Below are 12,779 nucleotides of genomic sequence, written 5' to 3' on the forward strand. Positions count from 1 at the left end.
TTAAAAAGGGAAAGGCTAAAATTGTGACTGATACAATGGCCTATGGGCCAATCCAGAAAGTCTGAAGTACCATAAATAAAATGGCTTTATAGAACATCATCACCTGATGCTTCCTCTAGCTCCCAGGTCACAGCTTTGGCCAGAGACTGGTTTGGGAAGGCTACTGAGAATTCTCACCAGTGCCCAGGGGAAAGCTCTGCACTGCAGGCAGTCCTGGACACTGGGCAGGGCACAGCAAGCACAATCACTGTGGCTGAATTACACTGTTTCTGCTTGGCTTCTGGAGAGAAACCAGCTTATTTGGACTTGTTTTTCAGCTTCCTAGCCTTCTTTGGGGAGGGAATAATTTATGCTATGTCTTCAGAACACAAAGACCTATTGTCAAAGTCACAAGCTGCCTGTCTGCCCTAACCTGGAGAGATCCTTTGTGGTGCAGGGGAAAGGGGAACCTTTCACTTTTATGGGATTTCCCTTTGAAGCAGAATGGGTTTTTTTAACTATTATGATTATTTTAAAAAGCAATGGAAGTTTAAAATAATTTACTTCAAGAATCTGACCCAAAATCTTGATTGTTGCTTTGCTAAGAGCTCCAAAAGTAGGTGAAAAAAATCCAAACTGATTCTGGCCTGCAAAATTCTTACAGCACCATCAACCCCCTTTATTTATTTATTTTTAGTGGCTTGCCAGTTAAATCTCTAGCCTGCAATCAAATCAGCTTTGGGTAGCTGTTAACCCTTAAAGCTGAACAGCTACAACACCTTGCAGGTGGTTTTAAGAAAGACTTTTAGCTGCAAACAAAAACACGATGGGCTGGATAAAGCTGAATGCCCAATTTTTTTTTGGCACTCAATACTGTTGTAGGACAGACAGCTATGTTGGCCAGCTTCAGGGTCCTGAATTGTGTACATATTTCCAAACATTTTGAGCCTCGTGTCTGCCTTGCTGGACCACCCACAGGGAGTACAGCTTGATGGCCATGGGAACAGTACCACCAACTACATTGTTTTTTACTGAACTCTGCTGAATACAGTTAACCTCCAGCGAGCTGAATAAATTACTCCTCTGTGGAGGAAGATCCACACATGTCTGCACAGCAGGAGATGCAGTGAGGCATCCTTTTGCAGGCAAAAGGGCACATCTCAGCTCAATAGGCTTTCATGGCAAGGTTTTGCCCACCAGTTTAGCAACATGCAAGGGACACACTTGTGCTTTGCTCCCCAGTTAACAGTGAAAGTGCTTAACACAAAAATCTGTGCTCGTGGAAGCAACATAGACACCAGAAAACATCATGGTAATTCAACTAATTGCTACATGTCACAAGAGAGAAGCAATTCAGAAGTGTTAATCAGCCTGAAGCTTGTTTGAGCTCAAATAATTCTTTAGACTCTGCAGTTGAGCAGAAGCTTGTGTTTTACAGACTGAGTCAAAGATATGGATAAGGAGTAAAACACCCCCAGGTACCTGATAAGGCATTGCCAGGGCACAGGTCATGGAAGTGAAACCATGTTGAGAAGGAGTCATTTACACCTCCTAGGGTGTAATCCCATGATGCAATATTTAGATTAAATCTTAGACTATTATCCCAGCATATCAACCCTGCCTGCTCCCAGCAGAGGTGTCTGAAGATCCTGTTTAAACTAGCTCATTTATCCAATCAAGACAGAAGAAACAAAAACATGGGAGAGCTCCTCTTGTGACTCTTGGGCATGGTGCTGTGCAGGGCCAGGAGTTGGACTCAATGATCCTTGCAGGACCCTTCTAATTCAGCTTATTCTGATTCTTTAAGTGCTTCCCTTGAAGACATCTCTACCTTTCCATCTCAATGTCTGGTCCCTAATCCTTGATTTCTCTCAACTCCTGCTTCTCTCCTCTCTGTCTTGCCAAAGTCTTGCACAGGGAGCAAGTGGCCTGCTGTGGAAGGCTACTCATGATACCAGGAAGTACAAGAGAGTGAGCCAAACAATTATTGATTTATCTGAAGCATTTGCTGAGAGGATTATGTGTGGAGTTACTTCTCTCCTGACAATTGATTTCCATGGAGTTGTGCTGTCATGACATTTCACTGTCTGCATTCAATCCCTCACAGGCACTTGAAGTCACTTATAAAATTCTACTCAATTACTGGGCCCTAGGTTTCAACCAAAAATATTTGTATATTTAATATTTCACTACAAATATGCTACTTCTGTGCTGGCTTTAAATTAAAATTTAATGTACTTGTGATATCAAATATTTTTTTTTTCATAGTTGCAATTCAAAACTATGCATAAATTATTTTACTTATACCTATTTTTATTTAAGACCGAACAAGCCAGCACAGGCAGTATATGAGCTTTGGTCATTCAAGAAAAGAGTTTACATATATCTGAAATCAAAGGTGCAAAACTAAATAATTTCAAGTAGAAGACTGTTCAAACTTAAGTCCTCATGACACTCTTCCAGAAGCATTCATTACACAGAGGCAAGTAGACTGTGGGCAGTTTTAATATTGGGCTAGAAGACACAGCAGTAGACTTGGTACAAGAATCAATACAGTGTCTTAAAATAAAGCAGAAGTTCTCTTTTGCATAAGAATATTAGCCCAACACTGGCACAACACATTTTGCTACATGTCTTACCAACATTTGCTTAAGTCTCAAAATCAAGCAAACAGGCTGTCACAAGACAGACCTCACATCACAAACATTTAAATGTTGACATCCCACCTGATGAGGTGAAAGCAAAACACTGAGGAAACTCACAGAGCTCACAGGCCCTCTGGTTTTTATCTCTTCTCTTGCCATCTCACCCAAGCCAACACTGTGCTCCCTCCTCACCTGTCCTACACGCTCACTCCCACACTGAGCAACCCTTTTCAAAGCCTGACTCTTCCTCTGCTGCTAATTCAGCCCCCACACTGACACAGCCATGGTGAGCAGGTCTGAACAACCCAGAGGACTTGAGAGAAGTGGAAAAAACTTCTGACAGAGCAGTTTGCTGATCTGTGGCCATGCATTCAACTCACGCTATTGGAGAGAATGGTTCCAGAGCAAATTGGGAATGGAAAGGCAAGTGGGAAGGATTCCTAAATTGGTATTTAAAGCAAGGTTGCCACTTTCATTATTCCTATCTGCCAATCCAAACCATCAGCTGCCTAAAGTAGTCAGAAGAACAAAATTGGTAACTCTGGCCTTAAACAAAAATTGAGGAGATCTCATTATGAAACTTACCCACCTGAAGCCTCAATCCGCTTCAAGACAGCCCTAAGCACCAGTCTACAAGCAAATGAATAGCAAGGCCACTCCTGGCCTCTCTGGTTTAAAGCAGGGCAGCTACAAAGAACACAAAGTCTCATAGATGATTTTATGTTTTCTTTCCTGCAATTAGTATTTGCTACAAGCCCTAACTAATATGTCTGGAACACATTAGTTACTCAGAGAACAAAATGTTGGACAGAAGTGTTGATGCCATGTTTTCTCCTTTGACTTAACACTTACAAATCCTTATAGCCAGCACATATACATAGTCCAAATATCCAGAAACATGATTAACACCAGAAAATCTAGGCCTCTATGACTCACTCTGAGTAAGTGCCAGGATGGATCATTTTCCTTTGCCCACCTAAACATAGCTCTTACATATAAAGGGTTGTGACTTCATCTAATGACTGAACAGCAAAGGCTGCCAGCCTCTGATCAGAAGAGAAATGCCAAACATTTGCATATACAGAGCTTTTTTTAACTTCACAGCTCTTTCAGTTCCTTTCAGAGCTCTCTGATCTGAACACTTATCTCTTATCTGACACACTATGCTGTAAATGAGCATGCAATAATCAAATCTGTCCTTTTGAGCTCTGATGTACTTCAAGACAACCATTTATTGGCTACTTTTTAAAATAATTTAACCTAGACAAGTTTTCTACATCTTAAACATGCCATTCCCACCACTGCAAGATCTCCATCTGGACAGGCCACTCTTCAGATGCACACAACAATCAGGAGCCCTGATGAAGACTTGGTATAGATTCCTACACTCCAAACCTGCTGGAACCAGCTCTGAGCCTGCCTGGCCCTCCACTGCACCACCCATAGCTGCTCAGGGCAGCAACATGTTTGTGTCTGTTTGCCCTTTAGAGATGTGTACACACACCTATCTACCTGCCTGATCCCCACTCCTCCAAAATCCTTGGCACATGTCAAGGGTAGATTTACATGTTATTTCATGAAATGCACCTTTGTCAGCATATGTGGAAAGTTCAATTAGTCCTTATTGCTCCAAATAAGCCAAAAGACCCTTATCCTTTCTAGAAATGTCAACAAGAGGGGAAAGAAAAAATAAAAGTTGTCCACACAGCAAATACAAACAATTTTTGCAAACAGATGTTTCTTCCACAAGTGTTTGGGTACAAAACTACTGTAGTCAGTTGAAACACAATTCTAGGGGATTGCTATGTAAGCAGAATTGACCACAAGAAAACTTCTAATGGTTTTGTTCATTCTCAGTACAGTTGGTTGACTTAAAATGCAATGTTGATTTTTTTTGCAGAGCTACAGTTTCCAATAATTCCACACACAAACTCACAATGCATTTTGACAATGTCAAAACTGCATCTGTCACAATTACATTTGCAGCATACCTTTACATATCTGTGTACTGATAAACAGAGTATTTTAGTATGCAGAGCTCTATAACCAAAACATATCCTGTGCTATTTTAAAGCTTAGTTTAAGGAAAGGAATTTAAAGAAATATGGGAAACTTCAACCTGAGAATTTGGGTTTTAAATCTGAAATGCAGCCTTTAAAGACCTGAGTTAATTCTACAGGTATGAAATTAAGTTTCCCATTCTAAAACTCAACCTTCATCTATAAATGTGAAGTTTCCTTACTTGCCAAGCCAATCCTTACTATCCAATCAGAATGAAAGGATGGGGGCTGAGCTGTGTTTTCAAAGTGTACAACTGTGTGCAACTCGCACAGCTTTTGCTGAGTGCAACTCAGGGAGCTGGCATATCTCTGTAGTTTGAAACAGGTTAGTAAAAACTAACTCTAGGGCATGCAGTAAGCTTTATTTGCCTCAGCTTCAAGTTGCTTAGAATTACCAACACGAAAGCCTTGAGTCTGCTTTTCAAATGATTTATATGCTCTGGATATCTGACTACAATAAGAAATATATCATTCAAGATTAGCTTTACTCACCACAAAAAATAGCTGCTTCTTTTCACAATGAAGAGGTGAAAAAGTGAAACCCAGTGCTGCTGGAGCAACAACTGTGTTGGTTGTTCAGCTCCAGTTGCCCGTGTTAAAACATCTGTCAGGTTTTCTTTATTGGAACTGAAGGCAGGCAGGTGTTACAGTGACTGACACCAAAGCCAAGTAAACCCAGGTCTCAACTCCCAGACCTAACTTGTGGCTGCAGAGTTAGCCTTACCCAACCCTAGACACCTCTGGAATGCCAACAGCTGCCTGGAATGCTGCTTTCAGTAGGATTTCCCCTCGTTTTCAGGGCCAGTTGCCACTTAATGGAAAATGACATTGACATACTGTCCATTTTTCACTCTAATATAAACAGTTGGGGCAATTATTTTCTAAGAGTTAAAGAGTTATTCTAGCTGTCTCTGAGGCTTAACTGGGCTTCTTGTCAGAAAGGGCAAGATTGAAAAAGTCACATGTGAAGCACATATGACTTGCATATTCTCTAGATCATTGGGTGCAACTGTTTTGAAACAGTGATCCACAGTCCTTCATCCTTCCACAGAGAGCTGATGGGAGACAGTGCTACCTTTGTTTTATTTTAGGGAATAGACAGTAATTTTGTCTAAATCTAAGGCTGATAGAACAGAGCAAGAATGAAATCCTGCACATCTTTGCTGACTGCCAAGAGTTTTACAGGTATAAGCCACAAGGAGCACATTTGGCAGTCATTAACTCCACAGAAATATCATTTACTTCTTACAGTACTTTGGCACACAATCTCTGGACTAACACCTGAATGCAGCCCCTTTGTAACAGACACTGGTAACAGCATGGCATTTTTTGGTGTCAAACAGCTCAGTTCTGGCAGGAAATTGCACACTTCCTTCCTAATGGTCTGATGGAGGCTCAAGTTGCTTTAGAAATTTATATGGCCTTAAATAAGGTGCTTGATGTCCAAGTTCCTTGTGAGGATTTTTTTTGTGTACATGAAGAGAGAGACATGGAAAGCCAAATAATTTTAATCTGGGTCTTTGACTTCACTTTTTTTTTTTTTAACTCCGAAACCTGGCATCATTAGAGCAAAGAGAGACCATTCCATCAACTAAATCCAAATAAATCACCAAAGAGTTAATGCATAATTTCTGTACCCTCTGTACTGAAAGACTCCCTTCAACACACCACCACGTGAACCAGTGACATCAGAAGCATTTTTACCAGCAGTTACCCAATGCATTCTTATCTGCTTAAGGCAGACTCCAAGTAGGACATGTTTTGCCCATTAAAAATCACGACCTTCCAATGTGTCCATTAACTCTCAAGTGTCCAGTTGGGAATAAAGCAAAAGGAGGGAATTAACAAGGTGAGACCATGGTGCACACTACTTCCTTTGCCAGCCCCCTGTTCCCCTGCAGTAACCAAATGGAGGCTTCTCCATGCAGAAGCAGAAGACAGAAGCTTTTGCATTCAGCAAGAAAAACACTGCAGACTGCAAGGCCTCTGCATAGTCAGTAATCTCAGCCACCCTGTTCCTGCAGACTATGCCACAGCTTCTGTCTCCTGAAAATTACTGTGAAATTTCCATCCACAACAGCCAACACACTGGGGAGCAAACATGAACTCAAACAATGGCAATTTAAACTAAATAAGCTTGTGCAATTTTCTCCTCTGTTCATGATGTTAAAGGTTTCATAGATACCTGACCTAGGGAACATGTTCTAAGAAAGTAAAATGACAATGCTGCATTTAAAAACCCCCAAAACCACAAACCACAAACTCCACACATTCTTAATCACCTTTTGCATAAACAAATGTACTAAACTACATACAGCTTTAAAACCACTTCATCAACACAGAGACAAGAGAAACCTCAGCTCATACAGTGTTGTAACGTGTAAGACAGACACTTTCCAAACAGAAAACTGGCTAAAGATTCCAGTGACCTGCCTAAATGTCTTGGTCACAAATGGCTCACCTCCACCCTCTCTGAGCCTACCTGGACTCACTGTGAAGGAGCAATGTGCACTACCTTTTTCATTTTCCTCTACTAGACAGTTCTGGGGAGTTCCATGTAGAGTTATAGTGTAATCTTTCTTCTCTGCATAATAAGTAAACATGGCATAGTTAGAGACAGATTAAAACTGTGTTATATCCCCCTACCTTTATCCCATAAAAAGTATCAAATACAAAGAATTTAGTGAAGAAATGTCAGTCCTGCTAAATAAAGCTCAGAGAAAATCTGAAATCCTCCTTCCTACTGGAATTTTTTTGCCAAAAATGTCATTTAGCAATGCAATCAAGACAAAACAACATGGGAGAGGCAGAATTAACTTTTAAATTGAGATTGGAAAGAAAATTTACCTGCTCTAACAAGTTTAAACCTTTGCTGCACAAAGAGAAGCTGATATTGTTACTTTTCATCAATCAAAATGTTTCCTTCATTCCACCCTTAGTGTGCCTAAGTTTTAAATTCAAGTTAAGAGCTACTGCACACTCTGTGTTATCTAACTTCCATATCTGAAGTCTCTGTGGTCTGTTTTAAGACTTTATGGCATAAGCACTTTCTAGCAGGTTTACAGGAACACAACAGGCATATTAAAATGGTGGAGCAATTTACAGCAACTTTCTTTTTAAAATATAATTAGGAAAGGAAAAGAAAATCAGACCATCTAAAAAAGGATCTTATTAAAAATACTCATTTTAATGGAAGCAATGTAAAAACATTTACAACTCAGTACCAGACTGAAGCACACATCTGTTATACAATACAAAAATTAAGAAGATGTCTGAAGGAGTATTTTTATCAGGCAGCTGCTTCCTAACCCTCACTGCTTCTGCAAGTAGAAGGATTCAATCTCCTATAAAATATGCTGATACAGGTGATTAGTTACATATATATCTAACAAAGTCTGTGGGAGAAAAATTCACTATATGGGGGAGTTTATTCCAATACAATATTCCTAACACTAAACTCGTAAAGTGGTTTTAAAATAGTAATGCTCCAGACATGTTCTGTCTTCTGGTATTCTCCAGGCTAAAACAAAGGTTTATATAATTCAGAATAAAAATTCTAGATCCATTTGAGAGAAATAAAGATTTATAATCCTAATAAAATAGAAGGTGGCCTTAAATTGCTAGTTTCTGAAAGGGAAATAGAGAAGCAGATTTTTTTTTGATTTTTTTTTTTTTTTTTGGTCAATCAAGGACATTTTTCTTGTGTTTCTAGTGATTAAAATACAACACCTGGAATATCCCTGAAGCAAGGAAACTTGCCGTTCAATCCCCCTGTCCTTTATGCTCCCCCCATTTAATCAGGCTGGAATAAACCCACTCACATTTCAACCTGACAATGCTGCAAGTTTTCTGAAACAAATGGCTGAAGGAACTGTGAGCAAAGATATTCCTGCAGGAGAAGAAGGTGAAACAGTGCCAGTAACTTCTACCTCTTCTACCTGCAGTGTCCTGGTAATGCTTAAAATTAAGAGAATGGAAAGTTGAAACAAGTCTTCCTCAGAATGCTCCAAGTCTCAAAATAGAGCACAGTTATCCAATTCAACAGTACTCCCATGTATTTATAGAACTTCTTAAACACAAGAGAAAAATACCACTGAAAGTTTTGTTATTATAGAAGTGTTCTTATAGCCGTTTGTAGTACTATGGCTAAGGTTAACATAATAAAACCTAAAAAGAAAAGAGAAACACATCACACAAACCAACCAGCAACAGGACTTTCCATTCATAGCAGAATGAACTCATCTTCTAAGCAAAACCACGAGAATAAAAAGACAAAATGCCTTAAGGAAGGCTGAAGGACTGGCATGCACAGGCTGGAATAAACCCACTTGCATTTCAACCTGACAATGCTGTGAATATTCACAAACTGGCTGGAGCAACGGCGTGCAAGCTGCCCGAGTGAGGTGCTACTTACTTCAGAATCCTGTAAAAAATCCACTTGTCTGTCTTTACACAAAGAGGGCAGAAAGAAGGTACAGATGCAGCAAAAGGGGTCAAAGTCTTCTCAAAATAGTTACTGATAACGCCTGTAGCTCTCTTTGGCCAAGTACTTCATTATTCTTGTTTTAAAGAAGTTTCTTGCGTCAGCTAAGATTCTTTTCCCAAGAACCTAACACTCACCCACTTAGAAAACAGAAAAGTGACTTCACAAAAGTTACCAAATATCAACATGCATGGCTGGCAAGTACATGTGCAGTCAAGATGATTCAGATAAGTCAGATAAATTTAGAACAGCGCTTTCCTAAAAGCATGCGTTCACCAAATGCAGTAAATATGCAGGAGCTATATCCAAGTGCTGATTCCAAACATCAGAGCAAAAAATTTATTAGTGAAAATCTCCTTTTAAGAGTTCGCTGCCATCTGAAGTCCTCAACAGTGTTATTCCTTGATCTGCCTTTAGTATTTCCATCCATCACTGGATTTATCCACATAAAAAGCTATAGGCTCTCCAACCTCTGAGGACTAAGCCAAATGCAGTGTGGCAACTTCACATACGACCAGCCTTTTATGGTTGGAACAGTAGAGCTTTGATACAGCTAATCTACCATAAATAGCTCTTGAAACTCAGAAGGATCAAATCAGCTGTTGCAACAGTCTCAGCCTGTAGCTGCTTCAAATCCAATTATACTGTCAACCCTGTCTTGCAGCTCTCCCTTTTATTCCCCCCATCCAAAACATTTTCAGTCCTCCTCCTGGCAGAAATTAGAAGCTGCTAAGGCAAACACAGCAGAATCAAACCCATTAAACAAATTCTGAAACAGATGCACAAGTATTCTTACAACTACCTTAAGGAAGACAAGTTCTCTTCTCTTAAAAACCAGCTTAAGTATTTGATGCTCATAAAAAAAGAAGTTATCAGCCCTGACTTATAAAGCAAACACATAATTTGAAAAAAGCAAACAGTTCCAAGAGCAGCGAGCACAGCTTTAAAAGATGGATGAAACTAAGCAGATAAACTTCATGGAGCACTATCCATGTCCCAGATTAAGGCATAAGGCACTGAATTGCTTGCATATTTTTTCTGTAACCTAAATATACTTGAGAAGTACTAGAATACCCTGTTATAAATCCTTGAATTACAATGTTTCCTTTCAGGTAGTTAGAACCATTTTCCCACAAAGAAGTTGAGAACTATAATTTAAGAATTCTCGCAGTATTAAAAGCTTGCAAAATATATGTTTACTAACCATATAAGTTGGTATAACTGAAAATTACCACTAGGACTACAGGAGCATAGTAATTACAGAGAAACCAGTGCAGTGACATTGTTCTGAGAAAAAAAGCAGGTTTGGATCCAACAAAACATAGATGAGCAGTATTATCTTCATGGTTCACCTCACAGTGCAAAGAAACAGTGCACAATGCAAGCATGTAGGTATATGTAAATAAAAGGTATTTTTTCAAACCTATATTATTAACATCCCACCAGTCTTTCCAAAACATTATATCCCAAAACATCAATTACTCCACTGCAGTACAGGAACTCTGGTACTTCAAAGGGGAAGAAGTGTCTTGTGGGCAAAGTCTGTATCTCTACCTCCCACAAGCACGTAAATTCCGAACATTGCCAGGGCATCCTCCCAAAGGACTGGGCAAGACAGCTACATCTAGGCATCCACCCCTCTTATTCAAGCAAGGGTAGAAGAGGATTGCCAGTTTCTGCTTTGCAAACTGCTTTAAGAGCCTCGAGAAGCTACTCTAATGGAAGGGCCAAAAAACAAAAATCATCAGCTTCCACTTAATGGAAAACTGTCAGCCATACACCATCTTATTCATCTTCGTGCTTGTGTTAAATTTTATCTCAGTTAAAGGGCCTGGGTTTTAACTGATTTGCAAAGCATGTAACATACTTTGAACACAAAAAAAGAGTCACTAGTCGCCTACAAAGACAATAACAAAACACATTCAATTAAGTGTGGGCGAGTGAAATCAAGTGGTTTGCAGTCTCCTCTAAATTGTGCATGAATAACCCAGTTGGGTCACCTTCTGGAAGTCTCAGTAAAATCAAAGAGCTATACAAAGGCACAGACATTTTTCTCCTTAGGACCTAGAAAATGCCCAGCTGAATCAATTCAGATACATGAGGGACAGTGAGCATTTCATTAGCATGGAGTAAACTCAGCATGTTACAAGTAGATAAAACAGACCAGCAATATCTGCCTAAGTTTATCATTTTATCATTTTGAATAGAGCTTGTAGAATATGTCACATTATACTTCTGCATTGTGGTGAAAAAAAAAGTGGCTGAACCAACTGCTGACAAAAGTTCAACAGAGCTCTTAAAAATGCAGCAGGCATGCTTGCAGCTGGTATGGAGAAAGAGCAGCCGAGAGCATGCTGCCACAGCACAATCACTGGTGCTTTATGCCCTATCCATAACCATTAAAATCCAAGGTCTTTTATTACTGTGGAATTTGAAGGATGCAAGTTATGACATGGAAACACACCCCCCTCTCTAGAAGCAAGACAGGGATTGCTTGTTTCTTTTATAGAAACCACTCTACATTCATTCTCCATATCACACAAGAAGCTATGTTGAAGATTTCATGTTTGTACCTAATTAAAAAAAATTAAAAATAAATATCCTGCATGTGCTTTTTCATAGAACATAGGCTTCCTTGACTACAAGCACATAAAAGAGAGCTGCCTACTACAGAAATACAGCAGCTTCTGCCTCTTCCTCCCCAGTACAAAACTTCTGTAAACACAGAGCAGAGGAAGCCACAGACAATACATTAGTTAACCACTGTCCCTTTACAACAAGCCTAACATCTAAAATGTATCTTCCAGACACCACCAGCTCTATCATCAAAGAGAGGGAGACATCAAGCACTTCTCAGGCCACAGGTTCTGTCCCAATGAAGACAGAAGTACAAATTAACAGACACACTTTTGATTCTGAGGTCTGGCTTTGCAGGAGGGGATATGTGCTTCAGTGAGTAACAGCCAAGAAATAACACCAGGGTAACACACACTGAAGTGCACACAGCGTGCAAAGTCTGGGTTCAGCATTCCCTTATTTAACAATTCAGCTTCCCAGTTTACAGATAGCTTCTTTTCAGCTGGTGGAGGGGGAGCAGGGGAGGGGAAGGAGAGACTTCCCAGGCAAAAAAACCCCAGACAAATTTAATAAAAAGCGACTTACCAGCATCCATTGTTAGAATCATGACCCCACTTGTGTGTCCCAGGAAGCAGGAAGCCTTACCCATCCAGTGCATGCGAATGACTCAGAAGGACAGCATGGCTTTGTTTCAGCTTATATCTTCTGGCTCATTCACCCCTCCTCCCTTTCGTGGGATAAAAGTGTTGCCTGTGCCTGGCCATCCCCATTGGCTCAGCTAGGGGAACCTACCCATTTAGCACATTCAAGGTTCTGTGAGAGCCTAAAATGACTCACAGAGGATTTTTTATTTGTCTTAAAAAAAACCCTACCAAACACCAACAACGTTACAAAAACAAAACCAAACCCAACACACACACTCTCTTTCTGGGAGAATAAATCCTTCATTCTTTCACTATCAGACACAAATTACGGTGATGTTATTGCCATGGGGAGGAACAATTCCCTGCACTCTGAATTGAGGAGAAGGTGGCA

The 12,779-nt window shown here is 40.0% G+C and overlaps 1 protein-coding gene across 26 annotated transcripts in view; it reads right to left on the bottom strand.

Moving 5' to 3' along the window:
- SVIL (supervillin) overlaps positions 1-12,779 on the bottom strand; it is a 134,168-nt gene that overhangs the window by 88,292 nt on the left and 33,097 nt on the right. For 10 of the 26 annotated variants that reach the window (XM_059840935.1, XM_059840889.1, XM_059840925.1 and 7 more), the window contains exon 1: positions 12,330-12,482. The exons of 3 other annotated variants lie outside the window; for them this stretch is intronic. In XM_059840935.1, coding sequence (XP_059696918.1) covers positions 12,330-12,402 — 73 coding nt within the window. In that variant the 5' untranslated portion in view covers positions 12,403-12,482. Of the gene's footprint in view, positions 1-7,166; positions 7,269-9,098; positions 9,624-12,329; positions 12,484-12,779 lie in introns of those variants that run through there. 13 more of the 26 variants (XM_059840755.1, XM_059840907.1, XM_059840898.1 and 10 more) reach the window with 5 other exon arrangements.

Source organism: Haemorhous mexicanus, chromosome 1 (genome assembly GCF_027477595.1).
Source record: "Haemorhous mexicanus isolate bHaeMex1 chromosome 1, bHaeMex1.pri, whole genome shotgun sequence".
In the NCBI taxonomy this organism is placed as follows: domain Eukaryota; kingdom Metazoa; phylum Chordata; class Aves; order Passeriformes; family Fringillidae; genus Haemorhous; species Haemorhous mexicanus.